Source organism: Synchiropus splendidus, chromosome 19 (genome assembly GCF_027744825.2).
Source record: "Synchiropus splendidus isolate RoL2022-P1 chromosome 19, RoL_Sspl_1.0, whole genome shotgun sequence".
Classification (NCBI taxonomy): Eukaryota; Metazoa; Chordata; class Actinopteri; order Syngnathiformes; family Callionymidae; genus Synchiropus; species Synchiropus splendidus.
The window spans coordinates 15533891-15560848 of NC_071352.1; the positions used below are offsets into that span (position 1 = coordinate 15533891).

The 26958-nt window shown below is 48.7% G+C and overlaps 3 protein-coding genes across 4 annotated transcripts; 1 reads left to right on the forward strand and 2 right to left on the reverse strand.

Moving 5' to 3' along the window:
• Positions 1-44: 44 nt before the first annotated feature.
• Positions 45-13554, reverse strand: LOC128751142 (trinucleotide repeat-containing gene 6B protein-like). 2 transcript variants are annotated; one of them, XM_053851978.1, is made up of 21 exons: positions 13264-13554; positions 12125-12212; positions 11222-11243; positions 10712-11146; positions 7874-10636; positions 7608-7754; positions 7250-7434; positions 7097-7159; positions 6766-6921; positions 6511-6639; positions 5988-6188; positions 5678-5803; positions 4656-4836; positions 4120-4275; positions 3797-3964; positions 3465-3611; positions 3081-3173; positions 2800-3015; positions 2568-2638; positions 2157-2296; positions 45-1968 (listed from the first exon to the last, which is right to left on the reverse strand). In XM_053851978.1, exons 2-21 carry the CDS (start codon positions 12179-12181, stop codon positions 1374-1376), a joined length of 6051 nt encoding a protein of 2016 aa, XP_053707953.1. In that variant the 5' UTR covers positions 12182-12212; positions 13264-13554; the 3' UTR covers positions 45-1373. The 2 variants fall into 2 exon arrangements, with proteins under 2 accessions (XP_053707953.1, XP_053707954.1); XM_053851979.1 differs by lacking the exon at positions 5988-6188.
• Positions 13555-14337: 783 nt separating this feature from the next.
• On the reverse strand, positions 14338-25042 carry zmp:0000000896 (caspase recruitment domain-containing protein 10). Its single transcript, XM_053851713.1, has 25 exons — positions 24636-25042; positions 23272-23456; positions 21210-21446; positions 20639-20776; positions 20337-20523; positions 20135-20273; positions 19870-20070; positions 19689-19808; positions 19507-19632; positions 19271-19444; positions 19106-19204; positions 18530-18560; positions 18436-18467; positions 18195-18274; positions 18071-18117; positions 17802-17922; positions 16483-16660; positions 16291-16414; positions 15988-16228; positions 15851-15920; positions 15676-15778; positions 15458-15616; positions 15278-15381; positions 15096-15211; positions 14338-15020 (listed from the first exon to the last, which is right to left on the reverse strand). Exons 2-25 carry the CDS (start codon positions 23276-23278, stop codon positions 14813-14815), a joined length of 3042 nt encoding a protein of 1013 aa, XP_053707688.1. The 5' UTR covers positions 23279-23456; positions 24636-25042; the 3' UTR covers positions 14338-14812.
• Positions 24628-25977, forward strand: LOC128751661 (complement C1q tumor necrosis factor-related protein 3-like). Its single transcript, XM_053852854.1, has 6 exons — positions 24628-24694; positions 24768-24827; positions 24902-24963; positions 25036-25066; positions 25196-25443; positions 25524-25977. Exons 4-6 carry the CDS (start codon positions 25060-25062, stop codon positions 25830-25832), a joined length of 564 nt encoding a protein of 187 aa, XP_053708829.1. The 5' UTR covers positions 24628-24694; positions 24768-24827; positions 24902-24963; positions 25036-25059; the 3' UTR covers positions 25833-25977.
• Positions 25978-26958: the final 981 nt, after the last annotated feature.

The window sequence follows — 26958 nt, forward strand, 5'->3', positions numbered from 1 at the left end:
AGCCTCCCCAAGACATTCCACATGACAGAAAGACAAGACCAACGTAGAAGCCAATACTTTAATCTTTATTATCTTGTTCTTATGTTTAAATAAAGTTTTCCTTTGTAAAATCTCAAAACGGAAAAAATAAACACTGAACAGGAGTGTTAAAGCCTGTCTTAATTTAAAACGAGTACACAACAACGGAACATTAAAAACGTACGATAATTCAAACTCTGCATCTGTAAACAACCCCCCCTCCCCCACGCCACACAGTTTGATAAGATTTTGGCATTTCCATTCTCTCCACATACATGCCTTCAGCTCTTTGTGTCGTTAAAATGTTCTTTTTTTTATTATTGCAGGTCAGACAATAGAAAAGACAAGTTTGCTAAAAAACAAAACTTCAAATAAGAGAGAGGAAAAAAGCATTAGTGCCATTAATCGCGTCACACAGTCAGCAGTTTACTGATGCACTCAAAATATATTGTATAGACCTTCTGGAGAGTAAGCAGCCGTGCCCATGTTTATGACAGGCAGTACATGCGCGCACACACTTGATCCACACACACACTCTCTCTCATACACACACACATCAACGGTGGTGGTTTAATCCACCTACTTGGTCTCACTCAAGTCCGCACCGTGTGCCCCGATACTGCACACGGAGAAATGCAACGTAGCCTCAGCATTTGAACATTTATCACTGCAACAGTAACAAACATGAGAATAACAGAGTGATACAACAGTAGGAGGTCAGCATTTTGAAAACAATTACAATATTTTCACTGTTTGAGAAACAAACATCCATACATACGTCGACAGTAAGATACAGTTCTGTTGCGGGCCAGAGCCGTTTGCATGAGTTTGGATTCGGAACATGAATACAAACTACGCTTTCACCTCACGTGGTGGTTCAGTTCTGGATGAAGGTAATGCTGTTTACAGTGCCCGTCTGTCAGAAGGCTTGTCTTGTTTTTGGTGAGCGTGTGACCGTGAGTGTGTGAATCTGTCCAAAAGTCCACTAGTTACTAAGCACATCCAGTCGCGTCTTTCAGACCAATATTTTTTTTTTATTGAATTTTTTTTTTTAATTTTCAGGTATTTTCAAGTCTAAGCAGTTGAAATCTTCATCTGTGGAAAAAAGGCTGAATACACATCTAACAGTCCCTGCAATTGTTTTATATAATAGCTTAAGTCTGGCCACGAGAATGTGTGTAAGCAACGTCTCACATTTCTGCTTCATGTGTGCACGACAATATGCATACCACGTGTTTAAATGAGTAGCACACAAATATGCATATGCAAGTGTGTGTGTGTGTCTGTGTGTGTGCTATTTTAAGTACACATGTATCCCAGTGTATGAATGAGCAGTGAGTCCAAACCTACAGAGGTCAGATGGAGTCGGCTCCTCCTCCAAGTAGGTCACCAGGCAACAATGCCGCAGGGCTGTCCATTTGGTGCCTTTCCTCCACCTGTGGCGCCCCCCACAGGCTGTTGCCGCTGCTTGGGTACCCTGCCGTCATCCCCCCCCACAGGCCGGACCTCGCGGGTTCGACACCTCCGTCCTCTTCAGCCCCGTTGGTGCTCCACTGTGAAAACATTCCCAACCCTGGTCCTTGGGTCGAGACGTTTTCAGTGGCGCTGCCGGATCCTTCCAGGCTCTGCCAACCGGAGCCGGATCGTACTCCACCCAGGACGGTTGCGCTGCTCTCCCCAGCTCCTGCTGCCCCTCCTCCTGCTGTCGCTGATCCGCTGCCGTTCCCCCCAGGGGTTGCCCCAGCCGCTGTCCTCTCACTGCCCGGGGAGCTCCCTCCACTGCTGGCCACCGTCGTGCCGGACCCAGATGAACCTGGGGTCCCACCAGCTGCCGCCGTCCCTCCTGAGCCTGACCCGTCCGCACCTCCTCCCTGGGAATGTGCAAAATGGCGAGCGACTTCTTCCTCGTTTAAAAACTCGGCCAAGATCGTGGTGTTTCCCAGGACGCACCTGTGAGGCGAGAAAGCAGCTTTAGATCAGAACATAGGTGAAAAGACAGTGAGCAACCAAAAAAGACGTGTGGAGTCAACGAAATCCTGCTTCCAAACGTTCAACTACGCACAGTGCAGGAACAGGATGAGACGTCACAGAGCTCGGGTTCACAAAAACACTGATTAAAACTCGGGTCGCTGACTCACATGTGCAGCGCGCTCTGGGCCTTGGCTGCTTCCTGTCGGCTGTTGTAGCGAATGAGAGCGCTGCCCTGGGTCAGGCCCAGGTGGAAAGTCAGCAGGGGGCCGTGCTGCATGCAGATCGTCCTCAGCGTGGAGCCGTCAATCTGCCAGGAAATGAAAGCCGTCAACAATAATTCCCCAAACGTGGAGAAGTTGCACAACAAGAGGGTTAATCAAGAGCAGAGTGAGCAGTGTCGTCTCATGGATTGAGTTTGAACTTCAGAAGGATTTATTTACAAATCCCCATCACATTTAGTGCCATTGATGACAACCAACTACCCTAAACTTCCACAAGCAAATAATCCCAGGCAAAACTGCATGAGCTTAATACATAAGCCATATTTTAATAAGCCATTTATCATCTTAAGTCCATACCTGAGGAGTCAGGTTGCTGAGGAGCAACCAGCAGCTGCTTCTGGAGGCGCCGCCGTCGCTCCACGTCGTGCCTGCGCCAGAACGGTCCAAGACAAACAGGAATTTAAGAGTGTCCCGTGTGAGCATGAGACTGATGTTGGCAACCTTCGCTATTGACGTGTTCCAAACCCGATCCCAGAGCCAAGCGAAACAAAAACAGTGCGGCGCGAGAGATGCTGGAGTCAAAGTGTACCTGGCCCAAATCTGGACTCTGGGTTCATCCCGCCGCCTCCCCAGCCGCGGGCCATTCTCGGACCGCCACCTCCCCAGGGAGATGGCGTGGCCTGCTTCTGATTGGTCAAGCCGGGGGGCGGTCGTGGTAGCTGGGAGCTGTTGCGGTTGGTTTTCCACATCTTGTTTTGTCCGATGGGCTCCGGGGGCCAGCTGGGCTTGTACTCCGAGTACTTTCCTGAGAGGGGTCGAGCAGTGGATGAAGAGCAGTGTTTTCGGATGAGAAGAGGCTTCACCACGCACCTGTGCTGTGAGCGTTGCTGATGGGGCTTTCTGAGGCACTGTAGGGCCAGGCACCAGGTGAAGGCAGCGAGGTGTTGAGGGAGGGGTTTGGCCCTGCAGCACAGACACACACATAAGTCCAAATAGCCATTGGATTTAACGCACAATTAAAAGCTAAATTTGCACATTTGATTTAGCTTATTCTTACTCAACCAGAGCACCAACTCTGGTTAAAGCTCTGGCTGTGCATTAGAACAAAGCTGAGGCAACACACCAGCCTTATCATCTCAGATTCTCTTCAACACAATGGACCATAATCTGCTTCAGCCAGTGGACTGGCGCCACCACAGCCAGGTCTGACTCAGCTAGTCTTTGCCATCAGTGCTAAAACTGAACACTGGTTACCAATGTTGTCTCGTAATAACTGGTGGTCAGAGTCGTTCAGGGTCGGGGGTCCAGGGGAGCCGAGGACACTGCCGGGGGTCATGTAAGGGTCGGACTCCGGGTCACCGGTCGTCTGAATACCCTTCCAGGGAACGCCAGGCTGGAATTCTGCCATTCAAGAGGAAGAAACATCACCACTGACTGACACTTGTAGCTCCACTATTTGTAATACATAGCTATGACCTTGTTCCAACACCTCATCACTCACAACACTGATCTGCTTATTGAAATATTTTGGCTCTTAAGCAGACCATTTTCACTGCAGACTTGATTATCCAAAAACGGAAGCTCACCGGGTGGCCAGCTGGATCTGGCAGGTTTGTGCCCCATTTTGCTCCCGGGTGTGCGGTGCCAGTTGTCAGCGGAGCCTTGAGGAGGCATACCTAAACCATCGCCGCTCAACATTTCGTACTGGGAGTACGAGGAGCCACCTGCCCCCTTCAGCATGCCAGGTAAGGGACCTTAAAATTGACAGGGGAGAAGCAGGTCACGCAGGCTGACTCAGACCTTCATTGGTAAACGCTGTGAATGGCGGGGCGAGAGGAACCGTCTGCGAGGTGAGGTTGGGGGTGGGACCTTTAAGAGACCTTGATAACCGACCCATCTGTTCACCTACCATTCTTGTGGAGAGCTGTGTCGGGAGGTGACGGTGCTGGAGAGTGTCCCTCCATCATCCATTTGAAACGGGACTGCTGCCCGCCTCCTGGGTCTTTCATGCCCCCCATCATTGGGCCCAGCTCCAGTCCTGACATGTTGCAGAGGGGCGCGACTCCTGCCCCAAAACCCAACACAAACTGTCAACTGATTTGAAGATTCAGGCAAATACAATGGAGCCACCAACAGCCTTCCATGACTCTTCCAAAACCTCTCCACGACCTTTGACCCAATTAACATGAGCCAAACAGCCGAAACAGCATGGCTGTTTGGTGCAGCTGTCCATGTCCCTCCCTCTCACCAACAGTTGACTCATTTATTCTGAGAAAATACTCGCCAGGTTTAATGGATGGCGCTGGTGTCAGTTTAACTTCTGTGATCATGTCTGAGAGACACTGAAGATTGCTTTGTAATCTTTCATCTACTCATGGTTAATCGCTTTCAACATCACATAGAAGAGAGTGAAAATTAATCTCGAAAAAAAAAACAACTGCTTACCAGAGTACATCCCTTGAGATTTGGCGTGGATGTCTGACAGAGGACCCCCCATACCAGGGTGAGGCAGGGGGTCCACCATGGTCTGCTTCGGGAGACCGCCTCCCAGGTGAGAGGGGGACAGTTTAGAGCCACCGCCCTGCTGATGCCTCTGCTGTTGCAGGAGAGCCACAATCCTGGCCAGCTGATCCAAAAGAACCACGAGAATGAAATCGCTTTAACACTATGACTGACTATTTCATCACTTTTTCATTTCACGACAGAAGAGAAACACTGAGATTAGAGATTGTGAGGAACAATAATGAGATCAAAGGAAACGGATTAGTTACAATCGACATTCTGCCCTTCCACAGATGAGAGCCTTTAACTACCAACACTTTGCAGCATCTGGACAAAAGCAAATGCAGTGGATCTAGTGGTTTCTTCGCACAAACACTTTCTGTTTTGGACTCTATTTCCTGTTAATGTGTAATGCTAATGGAGCCCTCAACAAACACACGTTTTATACAGCCGACATAGACTGTTGGCTCCTGGCGTGACTGAGTTTGAGACCTTGACAGTGATCAGATGTTTATGGCCACCAATCTCATTTACAAGGTTTCACATGGTACACCCCTGTCATCAGCAGGACTGCAATTTACAGTGCTGTAGGTCAACCGGAGGCAGAGTTTGGACCTCAAACTTTCTCATTCAAGTCTCGGCAGTAGAAAACAGGAACCAGAGAGCTCCATATAGAATTTGTCACTTGCATGGGTTAGGATAGTTGCTGTGTAAACACTCCTCATGAGACTCTGGTGGTGACTGAGCTTGCATCTGCCCTAACTGCTAACAACTATTGCCTGGTCGAAAGAGCCGTCTGACATGACTTCTAAACTGAATTCGCCATTCAAAAGACTGTCCGTTTCACCACTTCCAGATCGATCTGCCGTGCTCTACGGGAGGGACGGAGGGTCACTCAAATCATGCATGTTGTGAAGCAGAGGCTATACAAACACGGCACGATCACGAGTAAGGGCGGAGCTCACCTGCTGCGGGTCGGGCTGCTGCCTCAGAGGCTGCGGCTGTGGAAACTTGCGCTGGTTCTGGAGAAGCTGCTGCTGCTGCTGTTGTTGTTGTTGCTGTTGCTGCTGCTGCAGCAGCAGCTGACATGCCTGTCAAAGGAAGACACGCAGGTAAGAAGAATGTACCCAGCACCACACAGTGGCCACCCTCAGTAAAAAGTTCAGGTCGTTTCTCTGCATTTAGCACTTTAATTTAGGACATGTCAGCTCCGGAACAAGAGACCATGCTGCTGGCTATTGCATTCAATCACAAGAATCAATTTTAGGCATGTACCAGATGGAACTGCTGCATGTGTGGGTAAATGTTGCTGAGCATTGCTAGCTGTTGTGGGGAAAGCTGAGGAGGGAACACTCCTCCTCCAACACCGCCGACACCTCCAACACTTCCTACTGCACCGACACCGCCGACTCCTCCAACCACTCCGCCCACACTGCCACCAGGAGAGGGCATCTGCTTCAGCATAGGACCCGGCACCTGTTTGTCACAGGAATTCTTCATATAACTGCCAGCGATACAGAGCAAGAAGCCCAACTGTTGTACAATGATCAGTGAATTTAGACGGCTCATCGCGGCTGCATCACCAACCATTAAATATTAGTTTAATCTGATCTGCGATTCTGAATTGAGGCCGTTTGATTAGACTCTCAGTGCTAAAGCCAATGGAAGTTATACTACATGAGCAGAACCTTGTTCAAACTTTAGAGTAGCTAATATGAGGCTAACTGGGTCACCTGACTTCACAGAAATTTGGTCAGAATTCATTCTCTGCAGGAGCAATGCAAGAGGAAAAACGGACCTGAGCAGACAGGAACTGGTGAGGCACTTGAGCACGTAACCCTTGAGGAGAGTTGATGGGATGCATGCTGGGCTGTTGCATCCCACGGGGCTGAGGCATCCCACCGCCGAACAGTCCATGACTGCCCATCTATTTTAAGGGGAGGAGACACCTCACTATTTTGAGCTTACATGCAAACACTTCAAGTCTGCTACCAATATTGTCCTGTGAAGACCGGGTCAAACTGCGGCATGAAAGGTCATTCAGGACGCTTACTTTTTCACCGTAGGGTCCCATGTCAACTGGGCCCATGTCTTTGGAAGGAGGCATGCGGTAGCCTCCTCCTCTTCCTCCCCGACGCATCTCTCCGTTGTATTCCGCCATTCCTCGCTTGTCTCCATCCATCTTCTTGTCCGCAGTTGGGTCATCACCCTGGGAGGCAGCCACCACAAATGAGGTCACAAAGTTAGAATCTGGGTGTTGCAGTATTGAAGTCTGTTTTAACATCGGTGATGTTGCTCGTTTTCTTCTAACAAACAACCTGCCACAATATTTCATGGTTATGGAAGGTTTTATACAGAATACTCCTTGGAAATGAAGAACTTACCAGCAGACCCATGTTTGAAAACTGTCGTGTCATTGGGTTCATCCAACCGTCTCCTCCTCCTCCCTTCGGGGCAGAATAAGATATGAATGCAAACCAAATTGGATGTATTGACACCCCCCCGACTCCCCGAAAAGCTCTTTAAAGAGCACCTACCTTGACGTTTCCGCGCTTTCCACCGTGACCCCAGCCTCCAGAGTTGAAGGACGAGCCGCTGCCCTGGGACCCAGTGCTATTCCAGACACCTGCAGCGCCATCGTCATCCTCGTCCCAGCTTGAATGTCGAGAGGCTGTTACTGAGCCATCCCCTCGTCCAGCCCAGCTGTCCATTGACTTCATACCTCCAAAAGCAACAAGCACAAGGTCACACTAAAGATTTACACACAGTAGGGAAACATGGAAATCAGGGAATATGGAACAATCGAACCAGTTCAGCCACTTCACATTTAGAATACTGCAGAAACCAAACATTCAGCCAATAGATTGGCTAGTTTTTGTGAATCTCAGTTCTTACCAGTTTTACTGGGGTTTGGAGATTGATTCCCCCAGCCCGATGCTTTGCCAGAGTCGTCTGCATCCCCCCACCCAGTTCCTGCGTCGGCTCCTGGATTCCAAGCACCAGTACCATTATCGGCCGACTGCCCACCACCACCCCACATACCTGCAGAAACATATGTACCCAACAAAAGATGCCAAGGATGTCAGGGCTCACACAATGAAATGGGAATTGAAAATCAGTGTACACATCTCAAAAACACGTGAATCGACTGAACTGCTCACCTCCAACCGAGCTGCCTGGGTTCCCGTCCCTCCCATGCTGCATCCCCTGCTGTCTTCTCGGTGGCTGCTGGAGAGAAGGTGGTGGAGCATGGGGGCTTTGGCTATGTGCTGCACTGTTCTTGTCCCACAAATTCACATTCTTGCTGTTGTATCGAGTAGGGTCTCCCCAGGCAGAGGTCCCATCGTCAATCTCCATCTTCCGACTGATTGACTGTGGGGACGGCTCCTCCCAGCCACTTGGTTCAACCGAGTCACCCCCTCCACTGGATAGTTTGGGGATAGGGCCCGAGGTCCACCCCGTGCTTTGGTTCTGGGTTTTTGAAGGTGGAGGTCCACCTCCAACATTGGGCCTGCTGTTCCACCCCCCTGGGGTGGGCCCTGCAGGGGAGAGTGGGCCCTGTGATTGGTGCTGCTGTTGATTTGGGACTTTCATTGTTGCCACTTGGCTGTTTGGTATTGGTACTGCTGCTGCTATGTGAGATTTATCATTCCTCCAGTCCTGGTGGGACTTGGGGACACCAGAGTCTCCTGAGCCCCAACCGTCTCTTCTTGATCCCCTGTCTTCCAAATGAGTCCAAGAGGATCCTTCTTCAGAATTGCTTCCACCTCTGTTTTGTCGATCTCCCCACCCACCTACTGAAAGAGGGTCTTTTTGTCCCCAGTCGCCTCCTCCCCAACTGCCTGTATCTTCTCTTCCATTACCCCCCCAGCCTCCTGTCCCTTTATCCCCCGGACCATCTCCCCACCCACTACCCTGTTCACCATCACCTCTCCAGTTGTCCCCCTTTGTGTCTCCCCACTTTTTCTCTTCAGTCCCCCATCCTTTACCCTGGCTGTCAGCTGGAAGATCCCCCCAGCCTTGAGCTGCTTGCAACTGGTTTCCCTCCATGTCTTCTTCAACCATTCCTGCTTTGTTAATAGTGCTACAGGATGTGTATGATCCACTTGTAGAGTGTGTATCACCTACATCCCTATTGTCTCTCTGTGGAGCAAGGATAGATTTAACAGCTGTGTGACACCCAGACTTGTCACTATTAACTGAACTTGACAGGTACCCAGAACCATGAACAGTAGCTGTGTCAATTGTTTCTGAAGAGAAAGCAGAGGAAGATGAAGTGCTTCTTTCATTCCTTTTCCCAACGCCTGTTGTGGTGTTTAAATCCCAAGCAACATTCTGTCGAATCTGGGTTTGGCCCCATCCCGTGTTGGACAGAACTCTGGGATCCAAGTCAGATCGATTGAGCATACTCTGTAAGGCCACTTCAGCATTCGAGGTCTGGTTGGAGGAGGGAACAGCAGAGTTCTGCTGCTCTTTCTGTCCACTATCAGTCACCCCTCCATCAGTTCCAGAAGTAGTTCCACCAGTAACAGGAGGACTTCCTCCTCCAACTCTTTCACTGTGCCCCTCTCCGCCACCCCATTCCCCCTCACCACTCTCTGTCCCTTTCTGATTGTCCCATGCTTTTGTCATATTTGCAAACTTGGGCAAGGTGGAGTCCTGTGACATGCGGCCCCCAAAACCGATGCTACTCCCACTACTGCTGCTGTTGCTGCTCTCGCCTCCTTCTCGTTCACTTCCTATTGCCAAGTTACTTGAACCCACACATTCCACAGTTCTGCCCCACTCTGATTCAGTGCTCTCATCTTCCCATGCTCCCTGAGATACTGCAAGTGTATTTGAGCCGCCATCACTTTCCCTGCCCCAGCCTTTCTTGTCATTTTGGCTTCCGAAGCCCCACACGTTACCTTTGGACCCACCAGCTCCCGTCCTGTCGGCCCCCCACCCCTCTGCCTGTGAGGGACATGAGCTGGGATCAACAGACAATGGAGGCATGGATCTCCAAGAGGAAGAGCCACCAGAGGAGGAAGACAAAGAGCCAGAGTGCAATTCCCCTTCAACATTGTCCCTCTCATTATCGTCTTCTCGATTTGGTCCGGGACCTTGTAGTCCTGCGCCTGTTCCTATTAGCGCTGGGTTTCCTAAGGGCTGCTCTCCGGTCCTGGCTTCCGTGGGTGTCTCTGTACACTGTCTTCGAAGCCCAGTCGGATCAGTAACGAGTGCGGTACTGCCAGAGAAGGAGGATACTGATGTGTTGGACGAGTGGACAGATCGAGCATTATTTACTGCAGACGGTGTCTCCTCTGAGACAAGGGAAGGCCAAGCAGATGGATTCACATTAGGGTTGAAATTGGCACCAGGGAGACAACTGTTGCCACCCACTGGGTTCTCTTGAGACCCACTGGGTATATGGGAGACTTTGGAATTGTATAATGCCGCAGATCGGAGTCCTGGCTCTGACTGAGAGGAAGTGGTGGAACCCCACACACTCCCGCTTGCTTTAACACATTCATTAAGCAGTGAAGTCGGAGAAGAACTAGATGTAGGAGGGTTGTCCATGTTCCCTGCTCCCCCTTCGACCGCACCTCCCTTCTGCTGGGTGTTTCGATCACTCCATGAGGCACTATTGTTGCTGCCAGGGCATTCCTGTTCCTGCATTCTGCCTCTTGCCACATCAGTACATGTTTTGGCTGTACCTTGGATACTAGGCCAATCCTCAGAGTCACTGCCGTCCACAATCAACTTCCCACAGCCCTGAGAGGAGGACTGGCTGCTGGAGCCTGCCCCCCATGTGGAATTTGCATAAGTTGAAGTAGAATTAGTAGAAGAAGATGATGGCGACAGAGCGGATGCACATGAAGCGAAAGGGAGCAGAGATGATGATGATGATGATGATGATGATGATGATGAGGCCAGGTTGGAATCTAAGGAAAAAAAAATATTGTTACAGGGATAAAAGGGGTATCAAAGGACTTGCAACACTTTCCCAACCCACTCACCAGCGGCTGTAGCTGCGTTTGGGCTGTCCGCTTGTTCTGCCAGACCTCCCCAGGTACGGCCTTCCTCAACTCCACCTGAACTCTCTTCTCCGCTGCCACCACCTCCTGCTCCCCCTCCAACCAGCATGGAGGAGAGCGGTGGCTGGCCCCTCTTCAGTAGCACTTTGTGGTCCTGCTGGCAGCGAAACCTTGGTGGAACTTCTCTGGACATGTATCGCTGCTGTTGGGTGTTCTGACTTCCAGACGGGGAGGAGGGCTGTCCGTTGGCCAAAGCAGTACGCTGCTTTGCATTGTTCCCACCACCCAGAGGAACTTGTGTGGCAACCCCAGCGGCACCAGGACTGGGGGATGAGGGGGTAACGGGGCCAGGGCTAGGGGACGTTGAGCCAGGGGCGGACAGAGGCTGGGGACAGGTGGGCTTCGCTGATTCTGGCACTGATGAAGATAAGCGAGGATTGTTTGTTCATTAAGGGTTTAAAATGGGAATCAAATATGAACGACGTGACATACCTTTGATTTTCTGGTCTGGCACCTGGAATATACAGCCAAAGACAAAAGAAATTGAGTCAAGTCAAGCAAGAATTAAAGACCAAAAACTGAAACAAACTTGCATAAACAAGGTGTAGGAAATACGACCTTGATGTGCAGAACACTTAGCATGTGACATTCCATCATGAAGACGTGATTTAAACTTCTGAGTGACTGACTTGGTGTGAGAAACGCGACGTTTCATCGTTTGTCTTTCTGTGTGGCCGGACAAAGAGAACCCATCTCATCAGCCACTGTCTTGACCCACAATATTAACGTCAACCCCAACACTACTTACATTAATGGTCCCCCCTGTTTTGACCCACATCTCAGCACACACGTGGGGAAGGTTTGAGGAATGGGTGTGTCCTTGTGTATGTGTCTTTCAGCTGACGGATGCCAATGTGATGTCATTTTAAAACTATGAACCACAATGAACACAAATGTCAGCTTTCCACTGAGCATGAACAGAAGTGCTCTATCTCAAGATCAAGGTGTGCGGCAGAGAAAGTGACTTACGAGGTAATGGATCACAATCTTGGGGGGAAAAACCCAGTGAAGGACAAACAGGATAGACCCAGTTTGTTTTAGACTTTGTTCAAAGTCACACACACACACACACACACATGCAAAAAAAAACAAAACAAGAGAATCTCTTCCAGAGCTTCAAACACTGTGACAATTCAAACTGGTGACCGAGGTCAGTCTGTTTTTGCATCAGTCGGCTGTTATTTAGTCAATTCAAGCCAAGTCAGTCAACATAGATTAACCTCAGGTCACGCCAATTCACTAGCACCGAGGTTGCTGCTAGCCAGAAATATGCTGAGTTGTCCAGCTTGCAGGTCAGAGATACTGACTTTGGGTACAAGCAAAAACATTGTGTACCTTCTGAGAGGTTTCCCTTTTCTTCTTATCTTCTTTCTTCTTTTTCTTGTCTTCCATGAACCGCTGATCCCTTTCCTGATTCTCCTGCCTGCTGAAACCAAACTTGTATTATTGATAAGATTTCAGGCCGCATACAAGGTCAATTTAGGAACCGAGTTAAGACATTATCGTTTGAACACTATAAACCAATAACAACACAGCAGTGCAGTTTGCTGGGGATCTATCGGGATTTCCTGCAGTGACAGTTGTGGATTGAGTGGATGTTAACCAGAGCGGACAGCCTGTCAACAGCCCCTGCTAGCCTCGCTTCTCACTGCATAATTCATTAACCAGCAAACGATTCAAAGCAACAGACACACACGAGTGACGCCGATACATCTGGGACCGAGTAAACGTCGCAGAAAAAAAGAAATCCTATAGATTATTGAAAGATTTTTGCCGGTGGCAGGCTAATCCCACATACAGCGCGATAAATCCAATCCAGTCTGGTGGAGGACGCAACATCTGCTCGACGTCAACATACGGCAGCCGTAACGCAAATATGAGGCTTAAAAGACTGAAGCAGGTGAAAACCAGATTACAATTGGTAACGGTGATACGGAGAAAGCACGTTAGCTAGTATGTGGTCTTAAACAAGAATGTTTTGCCTGCTATCACACGTCACCAGTGCTAACGTGCTAACGGCGTGTGATGTAAATAAACCAGATTAATCCAGATTGCACGCAAAGGAAATACACCAAGGACAACAGCATTTATGGCAATAAGGAACTTGAATTTAATGGCAGACTTGTCCGTATCTCATAGTGTGGTAAGTCGCAGTCGGACGGAGCGGCGTCTCTAACCCGGAGAAAGGCGCTTGGGCTGCGGGCAGGAGACCGCTGAGTCCGCGGCAGCGACCAACTACAGATGTTTATCACCAAACTACGCACATCAATACAATGCGAGCATGTAAATACGGAAGACGTAGATTAAGACACGGAGAGGGTCATAAGTAATGTTCGACAGGGCCTTGATATAATGACGAACTACACTGCCGTTTTCACGGAATTCACATTACATCACGTCGTTGCTTGACAAACCCGAAGGCTTTAATCGTAGTAATAACTCAAACTGTATCAGACGACGTTTCGAAAACTCACCTTGGGAATCACATGGGACATAAAGTGCTTCTGTGCAAAAATCCTTGCAGAACCCTTTCGGTTAGCAGGCTAGCTAGCTTAGCAAACGAGTTCTTCGAGGCGTTCAGGGCGAACATGGACAAGAAATGACATCACCGAAGGCGAGATGTTAGTCGTAGAAAAAAACAACGCGGAAAGGCGAGTCTGGTCGAGCGTGACTGCAGAGTTCAAGCTGTAAACAAAACATGCAAAACCCATCGATGGCTGTCAGACGCTGTGTTATCAGTTAGTTTACTGTCGGCCATTTTGCTTGTGGAGGTTTGGCCAGCATTTCACCGCCAGGCGCGCATTCACCACTAGATGTCGCCAAATCACAGTTAACGGTTGAAAAAACCGAAGCGAATCGTTGCGTGGAAATTTATTTGAATGTCAATGAAGTACATTTACACAGATAAACTGAAGATATATGCACAAATGCAATCATAAGCAGCGTTTATGTATATGGTTTCGTATATGACTGATGTGTTATGAAGTTATGAATTTCAGGCGCATGACGACTGCATAACAAATAGATTAATATTTCAGACAACGTGGGATAAATAAAAAGTGTAATACCTTTACTTCCCCTGGCAACAGCTCCAATTTATAGAGTAAATTCTAAAAGTAAAGTTAATTCCAAGTAATTTGAAGATGACACCATTTACTACCAGCAGGGGGCGACAGGTTGCAGAGCGCTACCCATCGTGACACGTCTATAAATAACACCGTCTTGTTTTGGTACTTCGTGTAACCAAATAATCCAACACAACTCTCGATTGCGAGAAACTCCAGATTCAGATGGACAACATGGGTGTGTGCTCCAATTCCCAAACTGCTTCCCAGTTGTGCCAATTTAGGCACCCTCACATGAATATTGCATCATTAATGACAAATATACAGGAAGAGTTAACTTCCTGCAGATAGCACTGTTTTTATGTTTCGTTTCACGTGAAAAGGTCGCGCTCGCTGAGACTGACCATCACTTTTCCAAACACTGAGCCACCTTGATGCTTTCCGGTCACTTTTGGTCTGACAAAAAAAAAATCCAGGCATTCATTCAATGCAAAGTTTTTATTTTGTTAAAAAATAATTGAAGAACCTGACAGAAACAGATGTTCATCATTCTCAAAATTAATCTTGACCGTATGAATGACATTACACTTTAGTGTCATCACAGCTTGATTTCCATTCAAACAAACTCGATTGACCAGCAACCCACAAAACCATTTCTCACTCAGCAAAGTAAAAACATGAGCAAGTGTAATCCAGTGTGGAAAATAACCTTTAAATATATTTATTTCTCTTGATCCAGAACTCCTGGTCCTGTTTTCTAGTCAAGGTACCACAGTCTGCTAGTCCATGTGAAACTATAAACGCTGAAGAGAGTCAACACTATTTGACTGAAACACAATCAAAACCCAACAATATGAAAACCTACAATAAATGATTATTTCATATCAGATGCATTGCACTTACTCTACCATATTGCCCTAAACACTGAAAGTCACATGTGTCCCCCAGTCTGGCTCCTCTACTGTAGCCTGTCCAGCTCCACCCAAGCCACCGCCTCCTGCTGGCTGCTGATGGCATTGTTGATGGCTGCCAGCAGCTCCTCACTGCAGCTCCATGAGCAAGGGTCCAAGGTGAAGTGCAGCATGGGCAGAGCCTCCAGCAGCAGCTCCTCCGCGTGGCACACCTCCTCCATCATGCTGTCATCCCCGCACCCAGGAAAGAACTTCCTGTGACCAAAACAAGAACGACTTCAGTAGCTCTTCAGGATGACACGAGTCATCGCGACTGTGCTGCGCTGCCACCTGAGTTTCTTGTGCTTCTTGGTCTTGGGTGGGATGTGAATGACGATGGGATAGACCCCGTGTCTCAGAAGACCCTCCACGCTTGGCAGCGACAGCTCCAGCAGGCAGTGTTTGTCCTGAAACAGACGACCCTTCACTCGAGAAGCTGCGATCGCGAAAGACCTGGGGACAGGAGCGGCTACCTGACTGATGATGTCTTGTATGGTCTGCAGCCGGATCCCCAGAGTCTCATCCTGGTCCAGCAGAAACACCCGCCTGTCTCGCCTCTCTGACGCCTCGATCGGTTCTTCACACGGAAGGTCAGAAAGAGAACTTGGAGTCAGTTCAAAAGCCAAACCCAGAGGACTTCAGTGATGTTTCACCTGGTGGGCAGGTGTCAAACTTCAGTCCAGACTCAGCCGGCTGCATCAGTCTCTCAATGAGACCCCTGGACAGCAAAGACGGCGAGAAGATGACCGGCCTCTTTTTCTGGAGTGTCACCGGCTGCACCAGACTGTAGGGGATCAGGTGTTCCTCATGACCTGCCAACACACACCATCAGACGTCGCTCCCACCCCCATCTGCCACTGTCAGCTCTTACGTTTGTTGAGGGTGTAGAGGACCTGGCGAGAGGAGCCCACGCCCCGGCAGCCAGGGTCCACTGCCTTGACCAGTCGGACACGGCCGGATGTTTTCTTGAGGAACTACAGGGGGCGATAGAGGGGGGAAACGTTCTTGAGCTATGACCTGCCGACGAGTTTTTAAGAGTTTCTCACCTTCTTCTTTTTGAAATCCTTCTGCTCCAGGGCCATCTTCCTCAGCTGCACCAGCAGCAGCTGCTGAGCTCTGGAAACCAGAGGGAATCAAGTCAGGTTGCAGAGCAAAAGAATGTCAAAAGAGAGTTCAAGGCTACCTGTTGTAGTTGGGCATGGTTCCCGCCTGCATGGCTGCAGCGCTGCGTTTGTCCACCAGAGAGCAGCGCCACTGATACTTCCCCTTGTACCTGGTGTCGGTCACATGTACTATGTCATCACAGGACACGGCCAGAGACGGCGGCTCGCCCAGCGGCTCCAGGCTGAGGTTCACTCTCACGTAGAAGGAGTCTGGACCAGGGAAGGCAGGCAAGGCGAGCTGCGTCAGCAGCTGGGAGTACGCTGGAGAGACCAAGCCACGTTAGGACCAGGATCAGGACATAACATTAGGCTCTGAGAATCACCGTCGGGGCTGCTGCGATGTTTCAGTGCAGACGGTTCAGTCCACCACTGCAAGGAGAAGTGGGCCACCTCAGCCGTGCACTGGTTCAGCACCACGCTCCCACCGCCGAACAGAACCCCCTCTAGCTGCACCACACAACAACAGGTCACAGCTCAGCTCCTCCAGAACTGACCACAGCTGTGACATCACACACCTCCAGGAGCTCGCTGCCCTCCTTCAGGCCGCACTGTTCCGCCGTGGACCCCGACTTCACCTGGCTGACAAATATCCCGGTTTGGTTCCCACCGACGATCGAGATGGCGTCTGCCAGACTGCTTCTGCCAAGCTTCAGTGGGGTGGTTGGACTGGAGGACGGAGATTGAGGTAGGACCCTGGGAGAATGAGCAGGTGGTCTTCAAGCACGACCCAAAATGTCAGTCAACACTCACAACACAACTGAATCTCGAGCAGTGTTTTTCAGCCTTTTTCTAGGCACGGCAGCCTTGGTTCATTGAAAAAAATCCCGGGGCGCACCACCAAAGGAACCTGGGCCAAGTCCTATAGAAAATCCCTATTCATTTGTGAAAAACTGAAGCTACTGACACCGGCTTGTTATTTTGGCCAGGATATTTGCAGAAACAAATGAAAGAAAATGTATTTGTTTCAAATGTGTCCAGAAAGGGGCGGCAATATGGCAACATATATCATGATTTATTGATGTATTTACATACTTTAAATAACTGTCTCTTTTGCATGATTTGATTGTAGTTTGGAGTTTCCACACAAATCCTTAGCATTCTTTGCCTGAACTTGCTTCATCAAAACAATGATTCTTTCTCTCTTCACATTTTGGAGCGCATTTATTTTGTTGAGCATTTAGTTTTCCATGAGTATCAATAAAGTTTTGAAGTGAGACGTCACATTAGCTCTGTTAGCTCTGCGGTGCAGACAGTCTTTGGCATGGTGGCGGCTCCAACAAGGATCCCTCCCTCCCTCCCTGGTTCTGTGGTGAAAGTGTGTGGTCCAGTTAGAGGCGCACCAGCTTTCAAAACAGCAGGAAGTTGCGCATGTGAGCGGCTTCTTGGCTGTGAGTGTGTGGGAAGAGGAGCGCGGCACACCACAGCAGCGCTGCTTTGACTGAGGGACGGATCAGCGCATCAACACACTGGAGCTCTACAGCAGAGTGGAGAGAAAGAATGGCAGCCAATCCATGTGATCTCCTCACCTTGGTTGCCCCTCAACACCTTCTCATTGTCATGATTTCATGGCATCATATCACCCACCTCTATCTCTGGACACATGAGGTGAAACTGGATCATTTTCCCACGCCACACCTGACACTCTCATGGCTCACTAGTGTGCCAGAGGCACCGCGGTTGCAAAACGCTGGTCTTGAGGGTCATGACAGTAGCAGATGAAATGATTTATGAGCTGCTGAATGGTTTCTCCCCCTGTCAAGGGGGAGGAGCTTAGTCAACCTGGCAGAGGCTCAGCCAGGTTTCAGGGCAGACCCATCCTAAGCTGCAGGGGTACCTGGGTGAACCTGGCGTGGGTCCATGTGGAGGGACGGCAGGTAGGTTGACCAGGTCCGGAGGGAAGAGGTGTGTGTGCAGTGAAGTCCAGGAGTCCCACAAGGAGGGCTCCCCATGCTCACCTGCAGATGCATATGATCATTTCTGGAGACAACACTGGCATGATGATGATGATGATGATGAAGACAATGAAGATGATGATGATGATGATGGTGATTATGATGATGTGGATTAAGATGATGATGATGAAGATGGTGATAGAAATGTAACCTGTGATGTTGTCGTTCTCATCGCTGCCCCATGAGTCCAGATCAAACCTGCAGCAGAAGAATCTGGTTTATGAACTGAAAAACACATACGAGGCAGAAGCCAAAGATCATGTGGTGAAACTGACTCTGTGTTGAAGCGTCTGTTGATGGAGTTGACACACGGAGGAAACGGGAACGTGGAGAGACGATTGATTTCCTTCTCGTTCTGAAGGTTGAAGAGTGAAAAGAAACTTTTTGTGAAGAAAAGTTCATCGTCATCACACTGGAACGTGCAGAGATTTGGTGTGATGTTACTTTTGATTCAGGTTTACTCACAGTTACCATGAAACTCAACCATTACTGTGACATGCAGCTGGGGTCACTTACGGAAGACAGCAAGAATTCCTCTGAGTTGGAATCTGGGAAGATAGTGAAGCGTTTCAGACGTGTTCAGACCTGACTCCTCAGTCGACCGGCTCACCTTCTGAGTTGTCGTGACCTCTAGAGGGAGCCTGCAAGAGACAAGAGTGAAACCAGTGAGTGAGAATGAGCGGGTTTGAACACGCTGCGAGATTCGTGGAGCGTTAGTCACGCTCAGACAATAATAGGATCCTGGCCGGCAGTCGAAAAACCGGCGGCCTTAATAATACCACAACAGAAACAGATGTGCAACCAGGAGGTGCAGCACAGTCCTATCTTCTGAGGTATGCACAACTGAAAAACCCTGAACAAGGAGGTGAAAAAAGAAATGAATTTTTCCTGGATTTGTTTTTGCATTTGCATTTGAAATGTATGCAACTATTTATTATTTATTATTATTATTATTTGTAATATTATTTTTATTTTTTATTTTCACTGCTTTCACACAAGTTATATTAAAAATAATAATAACAATAATTTTAAAAGGTTAAAAAATACGATTTTGGAAGAAAAAAGTCCTGAAAAGAAAACAAAATAACATAAGAACACTGGAGAATTAAAAAAGAATTGCTGGTCTAATTCGGTTCTGGCAGATGGAGGTCCGTGACCCAGATTGAGGCTGGAGGACAGTTCTCACCTTACGCAGCAGCAGGTTGTTGTTGGTCTGGCTGAGGTCAAGGCCGGGCGAGCAGCAGGGGCCGTAGCACTGCTCCTCGCTGCACAGAGACAGGTGAGACTGAAAGCACACTGAGGGTCAGATGTGGTGCAGAAAGTTGTGGCGCTGGCGAACAGAAGGACTCACGCAGTGCAGACATGTGCTGCTCTGCTGCAGCGACTCGCGCTCACGCTCTCTCTCCAGCTCCCTCTGCTGCTGCTCCAGGTTGGACTGCAGCTCTGCGATGCGTTTGCGCAGACGGTTCTTGTCCAGGAGGCAGTCGGTGTACTCCAGCTGCAGACTGTCCCGGCTGCGGAGAGCCTGCAGGAATACGGAAATGGTCTGTCGATGATTGTTTGTATTGTCACAGCGGAAGGCCGAACCTGGTCGCGCTCCTTCTCCAGCTCCATGATCTGGTTGTAGTAGGACACGCTCCTCTTCTGCTCCGTCTCCCAGTCCAGCTGCAGCGTCCGAACCTTCAGCTGCAGCTGCTCGCACTGCGACTGCAGCTGCAGGACACGCCCCGTCAGCACACCTGGTTCCTCATGGCGGCAGTGACCCTCACCTTGTCCGTGTGATCGTCGTTGCTCTGGATCTCCTCCCGCAGCCGGGTGATGATGTTGCAGAGCTCCTGCCTCTGCTCCGCCGCCTCCCTGCGGTCCTGCTGCAGGATGTCCATCAGAGCCTGAGGACAGGAGGACACGCTGAAGCCGTCTGAGATTCTGAGTGACGCTGATCTGACGTACGATGACTCCAGAGTCTGGGACCTTGGGCTGAGCTCCGGTGTCAGGCTTCCGGACCTCGGTCTGACTCAAGGGTGTTTCTGAAGGTGCACAACAGTGACCACCACTGGACACCAGGCTCCTCCGTTTCACCGGAGCGGATCTCTCCAGAGACTGGATGCTCCGCTTCTCTGCATCTATCAGCCTGGACTTCAGCTCCTCCACCTGCAGCGAGGAGCAGAGCCGTTGGAGACAAACTGGAACGTTGACCGTGACTCTGAGGTGACACCTGATTCAGCAGTTCCTTCTCTCGGGTGGAGGACTTCCCCTGCTCCTCCAGGGCTCTGGAGTACTTGACCGCCTGCTCCAGGTGTCGGTCCTTCAGCCGCCCCAGTTCTCGGCTGGCGGACTCGCAGTCTTGACGCAGCCTGGAGAGACAACAGACAGGGGTCAGCATCAGCTGCAGAGAAGGAGATCCGGTGCGGTCCAACCTCTCCAGCTGCAGTCGGTCGTGACGCAGCTCCTGAGCTCTGCGTTCGGCACGACTCCGCTCGTCCTCGGCCACACGGCAGCGCTGCGACAGCCGCCGCTCGCACATGCGACTGTTGCGCAGCTGCTCCCGCAGTTTGCGGACCTCCAGCAGCAGAAACTGGGTCAGTCCCTCCGGACCTTCCTCATCTGGTGGCGACATACGTCCAGGGGATTTTAATCAAATCTTGCACGGGAAGACGAAGGAGGTCCCGTGTTTGACTCTACATGAACCTGGAGGACCAGGTGCTCTACTCGTTCGTACCCAGGATGAGGGAACAGCGCTGCGTCGGCTGCTGCCCCGTCAGCTGAGTGAACTGCTCTGGATGGTAGAACTCCAAGGACTCCATGAAGGCCTGGATTCCCCTCTGACCCTGACCCCGCAGGATGTCCAGCAGCCGACCTGCTCAACACAAACATTCTTAGAAGTGGACTAGACCACCAACACCTGCAACATTTACTCGGCAAAGACACATCTGGACCTGCTCTGAGGGAGTGGCGTCACAGGTAGAGTGGGGTGGAAGCAGGGAGATTAACATGTCAGTGGGTCGACCATTTTGAACAGTACCAACGCAGACATGAGCTCAGGGGAAATGCAGAACTGCTGAGGAATCAAGTTCTGACCAGATGTTCTTTTCCTCTCCTCTCCTTACTCTCCTTTCATCTTCCTCCAACTACATTCCTGGATGGGAGACATCTATCTTCCGTGCCTTCCTCTGGGAAGGAGGCGGGGTAAGGGGTCATGTAGAGCCTCAAACTTGAAACAATCAGATCAACATAACCTGCTCTTGCACTATGGAAAGTCCACAAACACACTGATGACATCATCGACCTACCCGCCTTGCTGATCCGCAGCGGGTACTGTGTGGAGTTGAGCACCTCGTCCTCATCCTGCTCGTCGATGACCTTGCACTGGCGCAGGTACGGCGTGAGCTTGGCCGGGTTGAGGATGCGCGTGAGCTTGTGGCGCACTCCTTCCACCCGCTCCCACAGCTCCTCGCAGCGCTCCTCCGACCACGTGGACCTCATTTCCTCCTGAGTCATGTCATCGTCCTCAGCCCACGCTGTGACACCTGAAGAACCAGAGACCTTTCACTTGGAGATCCCAAATCATTCTGGGTCGAAACGCCATTGTCCGTGTATATAGATTTGACAGTGATTTCTTCTGATCGGTAGAAAAAAGGATTCAAAATAGAGGAAGAGTGACACTGAAACTGATACCAAAGTTAATAATTACAACTAGTGTCGCATTACCTGACAAACTGACTCACAAACAGCAGATGCTGATGCCCTGATGCTCTGACTTTATGTGGGTCATAAACTATCTGGGGGTGGACGCTCTCAAGGGTCTCTGTGTCAGAGCTCAGGAATGAAAACAGCAGCGTGACTCAGCTCGGGTCCGAACCGCACCAGGAGGCCACAGACAAAAGCTTTCACACACTCTCGCCGAGACCATAACAAAAGACGCATCATGAACACTCAGAAACCTGGTCAACCAACGAGACAAAATCTGTTCCGCAACACATTGGTCTGATGAGTTTTACTGACGCAAGCTCTGTCAACGAGTTTCCTGGTAGGAAGATTAAATAAGACAAAAAAGCTAAAAAGAAAATAAACTGTGAGCGTGTGCTTGTAGGCCGGGGTCCCTAACATGAGTCAGACTCCACCGAAAATCTTCCTCTGAATGTCGTCCAGAGCAAACTCCCTCTAACCTTCGTAAAGTCCCACTTTCACACTTTCCGTTCCACTGCCATAAATTAGAAGCATAAATGAGAACTAGCATGCTAGCATTAGCAACAGCTAATATTTGTTCACCAGCTCTTTATACTCACCCAGTTTCTTTACACTTAAGAACACATTTTAAAAAGTACATTTACTTCAAATACGTTTTCATCGTAAGCTTAAGTGTCAAACAGAAAATAAAACAAGTGAAATAAACAAACATTAGAGGACAATAAAAACAATTCACTAAGTGCTACAGTTGTGATGCAGCAAATCCTGATGAATATTTTAGTTACATAACGCTCCATGATCTCCGTGTGACAGCAGAGTATCAGCATGGGAGCGGGTCTAGACTCGTCTGGAATTTGTTTCATTAACCGAAAACTGCTTATCGAAACAAAGTTCTCATGCGATCACAACAATTGATTTTTTTTCTCACACTGGGACTCTCAAAAGGAACCGAGAAGATTTTTTGAAAAGATCATTTTCATGTCACTCAAGTTCAGTCACCGACGTTTTCACTTCGGCAGTTCGTGGCTTTTTTCTTCACTCATGCAGCTACTCTGATGCCATGGTTACCGGCTCCCCGTCTGCACTCTCTTCTTCACCTTCATCCCACAAGTGATTATGAAAACTGTTAATTTTAATTGTGAATTTAATATATACATATAGGTTACAACAATCTGATCGAAGACTTAAAATACCTGATATGAGCTGACATAATGCAAAAATATAAATGCAAAATGCAATAATGATGCAAAAATATAAAAATATAATAATAATAATAATAACAAATTAATTGGACACAAATATTAATATTTCAGTGAAAAGACACACACTAAAATCAGATAAAGTTAAGCTTATAACATAAACATAACACATAAAAAAAAGCTTGAATTTGCTAAATCAAATCACTCTTTTATTTTGGCAAAACTATGAATGAAAGTTGAAGCTAACGACTGAACTACTGACCTAATATTTGTTCTATATTTTTACGTGGCAACACGGATTTTCTCGGAACATATTTCATAGCAGAACTACAGCGGTAGCTTAATGATCGAGAAAATAACTCACTTGTGTCAGTGATAAAGTAGAGCGAGTCGAGGTTTGAGTCTCTAACACTCTGAAGCGTAGGTAAAAACGGTGTGAAAAATAGATTTTTTTTTTTTTGCTCACCACTCATGATTCAGTCCTGCTTCAAACTGTTTTAGTTCCGGAGTTCGACGACAACATCCCGTGGGTTCTGATCCAGAGTCCAAACTTCTCCGGAGTTCGGTGTGTCAGTGGGCGTCACCTGCTTCGCACAGGCGCACCAGAGCTGTCCCGTCACGTGATCCGCGTGTCAAAACAGGCGGCAAAATCTGGACAGAAACACACTTTTTGTCAGGGGTAAAAGACAATTTGGACTCACACTCGATGTATTTGTCGTAAATAACTCTTTTTAATTCAGCTTATATCGTATCGTATTAATTTCCCTTTTGACGACTTTTTAAAGTGCCATTTGTGTGGTCTCAAAATTAAGATCAGAAGAGTCTTTTATTTTTTTCCGGCTGCTGTATCAACTCATGTTTAAATACCAATTACCCTGCACAAGTTTAAAGTGAGCCGCGATTGCCACGTGACCAAAATGACGTCATGGCAGGTCTAATCTTTTCAGCAGGCGATTCCAAATGAGTTGAGAAAGAGTAAATAAGAGAGGAGCAGAGCGTGACCCAGAAACAAGTGGAATGAGCTTGAAAATGAGTCATGTTTTGACTCAGTGAGTCACCTGCAGGTGTTCGACTGGCAGCCGTCTGGACCGGACGGAAGCACTGAAAAGACTTTAAAGGATCTCCTTTAAAAGATTTTAAAAATGTTTTAGTTTCATGTCTTCATCCTGCAACAAAACTATGCATTTGGTAAATAAATAACTAACGCATAGCAAACCATCCAAAACACTGTTTCAACTTCGCTGTGTTGCAGTATTTGGTGCACCAGAACAACAAACTCCAAGCCACCATGAATCCGGAACAACGGTAACCATGGTGATGACGTCATCACCAAGTGACACTCACAAATACAAATGCTACGTTGTTTTTTTTTTTTTAATTTACGTTGCCATGTGACGAATGTAACCTACTCAGAAGCAGCAACTCAACAACTCAAGAGAAAGGTTTTTTTTTCCAAGCGTGATTCAGATATTGGACCAAAAATGGAACATTAAAATCGTCTGTATTATAACTAAAAAATACAAACAAACAATATTTTTGTCCGTATCGTCGTGGGGCGGAGGTATATGCGAAATTTCAGATAGTTCTGGTTGAATAAAAGGCGCCCCCTGCTGGCTGGTTGGATCATTGCAGGAGAAAAGAACGGCGGCATTTTAATAATCATATTAATACTCATATTAATAATAATAATCCTCCGCATAATAAAGATAATTACATGGATTAATTTTGATGAACCAGTTAATGAAGATCAGTGATCATGGTTTGTTGCTACCAGCAGGTGTCACTGTGAGCAAGCACATCTGTCACCGTCATATAAAGATGTAAATTTACCCCGTTTGCTTCGTGTTCTCTCGGCCGGTCTGACAGTGACTTCGATTCATCAAGACACGGTGAGTTTTTCTCGTCAGGATTCTCCCTTGACTGTTCACTCTGATTCAACTGCTGTGGTCTACACGACCTCAGATGTCGAAACAGCAGGAGGTGGACTTTGTCAGTCTGGCACTGGGCAGAAGCGGATCCTCGGTGAGCATGAGTTCAGCCGAGGTACCCGTCTGCCCGACTCATGTTGCGTGTTGTGGTGCGGTTGGTTCGTCCAGTTCTGTGTCTGGCGTTGGCGTTGTCCGCGGCTGGTCCGGTTGGAAGTGACCCGGTGGATCCGGTGAGTGATCGGACCCACGAAGGCGAAAGCACCATTCTTTGATCCGCTACTTTTCTGACTTCCTGTCCACAGAGTCGCCATCTGAGTGCCGCTGCGATGCACGGTGAGTCGACACGCCCCCTGCTGGCACGGGCTGCTAACTACTGCTGTCAGTTTTTTGGGGGGGTGAAATAAGAGGCTGGAAGTGAGACCACCGATGGGTCAGCGACGCTTCATCCCTGCTGTGTTTCAGGAGAGGCCGTCCTTTTCTTCGCCACCCACTTGGGCTCGCTGAGGGATCAGGAGTACAACCCCATCGTCTTGGACCAGGTGTTGGTCAACGTGGGCGCCGGGTACGACGTGACCACGGGGGTGTTCACTGCGCCCGTCTCTGGGGTCTACCAGTTTGTCTTCGCGGCGCAGCTCTGCCGCGGAGACCACAACAACTTGTGGGAGTTCAGACTGACCGGAGGAAGGACCGGGATGGTCTGCCACGCACAGGTATGTCTGACCCCAGGTGACCAGGTGAGCACGAGGACCACGCCTTCACTCCAGGACCAAAACATCCTGCTGTCCTACAGGTGTCAGACGGAACCACGACCCTCAACACATGCTACTACATGGTGGAGCTGCAGAAGGGAGACCGGGTCTGGATGTGCCAGAGGGCCAACAGTTGTGCCTGGGCCAGCTCCAGGTCCAGAACCATCAACTTCTCAGGGGTCCTTTTGTCTAGTGCGGGGGCGTCCAGGCTGGGGGGGGCGTCCAGCTCCTGCCCGCTGACCTTCATGAACGTCAGAGTGTCACGCTCCGCTGATCTGAGACCTGCTCCTGCATGCCTGGTTCTCACCCTGGTCCTGGTCTTCCACCTGATGCTGGACTTTCGAGCGTGATATGGAGGCCTCAGGTTGATAATCCTGATCCGGTAGAGGTTCATTCTTCCTTTCTGAGGATCATCTCGGGACATATATCCTCACAAACTGTGCACTCTAGAACATGACGTGAGATAAACAACAAATAAAGGCAAAATGAACACTGTGTCTGGCCTGAAAGATGAAGCTATTATGGGATGTTGTGTTCGGTTCTGTCCATGGCTTCTCACAGATCCTCGAGACCAGGACCCCTCTGCCATCACCTGGCCCCTCCACCTCCCCCCTCGACACACAGAGACTCCTCTGTCCCTGAAACCTTAGAGGACAGAATTCTGCTTCCTGGGTTTTGAGAAGAAACACCCAGAAATCTTTCAAAAATATTCCAGATTCCTGCCGGGGGGTGGAGGGGCAGAGCGAGGGACTAGCCAAGGTGGACAATCAGTGTCTTTGTGCCAGTCCAACAGTCCGAGCTGGGACGAGGATGGGCAAGTCGGCCAGGGTCTCACTCCTTCAGGTGAACAGGCGCTGCTCGGGACCAGAGCTGTGGAGGAGGAAGCTTCTCGCTGGATTATTGAAGACAGAATGGATTATTTAACCTGGAGGACCTACAGCAGCTCCCAGAGGTAGGAGACATTTCTGTTAGCAACCAGAGGGTGCAGCTTAAAAGACTGCTCTTGTACAGCACAGCAACACTTGAATCAAAAATCAAATTTAAAATGTGGTCCAAAAATATCAAGTCAGCATGAGACTCTTCAACTTTGTAAATCAATAAAACAAGTAAATGGTGCAAAAAAAACAAAACGGTAGTCATAGTAGTAGTAAAACTGCTAAAAAGACTTAATGGAAGAATAATAATAATCTGACCTCTCTCTAAAATACAGGTGTATTCTTTATAAAAACAATGAACAATTATTGAGAAAAAATACATGATTATTATTATTTATTATTATTTAAAAATGGCAGAAGAAAATAAATCCATTCAAGAAACATTTCTATGTCAATATATATTGGTTGTTGTTTTTTTTACTAAAAGTGAATATTTCATTTAAGTGGAACAATAGAGAAAGCAGTTGTCAGGAGTCAGCTGATGACGAGAGGTCAAAAGGTCATGTAAATGATTTCTTTTTTTTCCACCACAAGAGAGTTC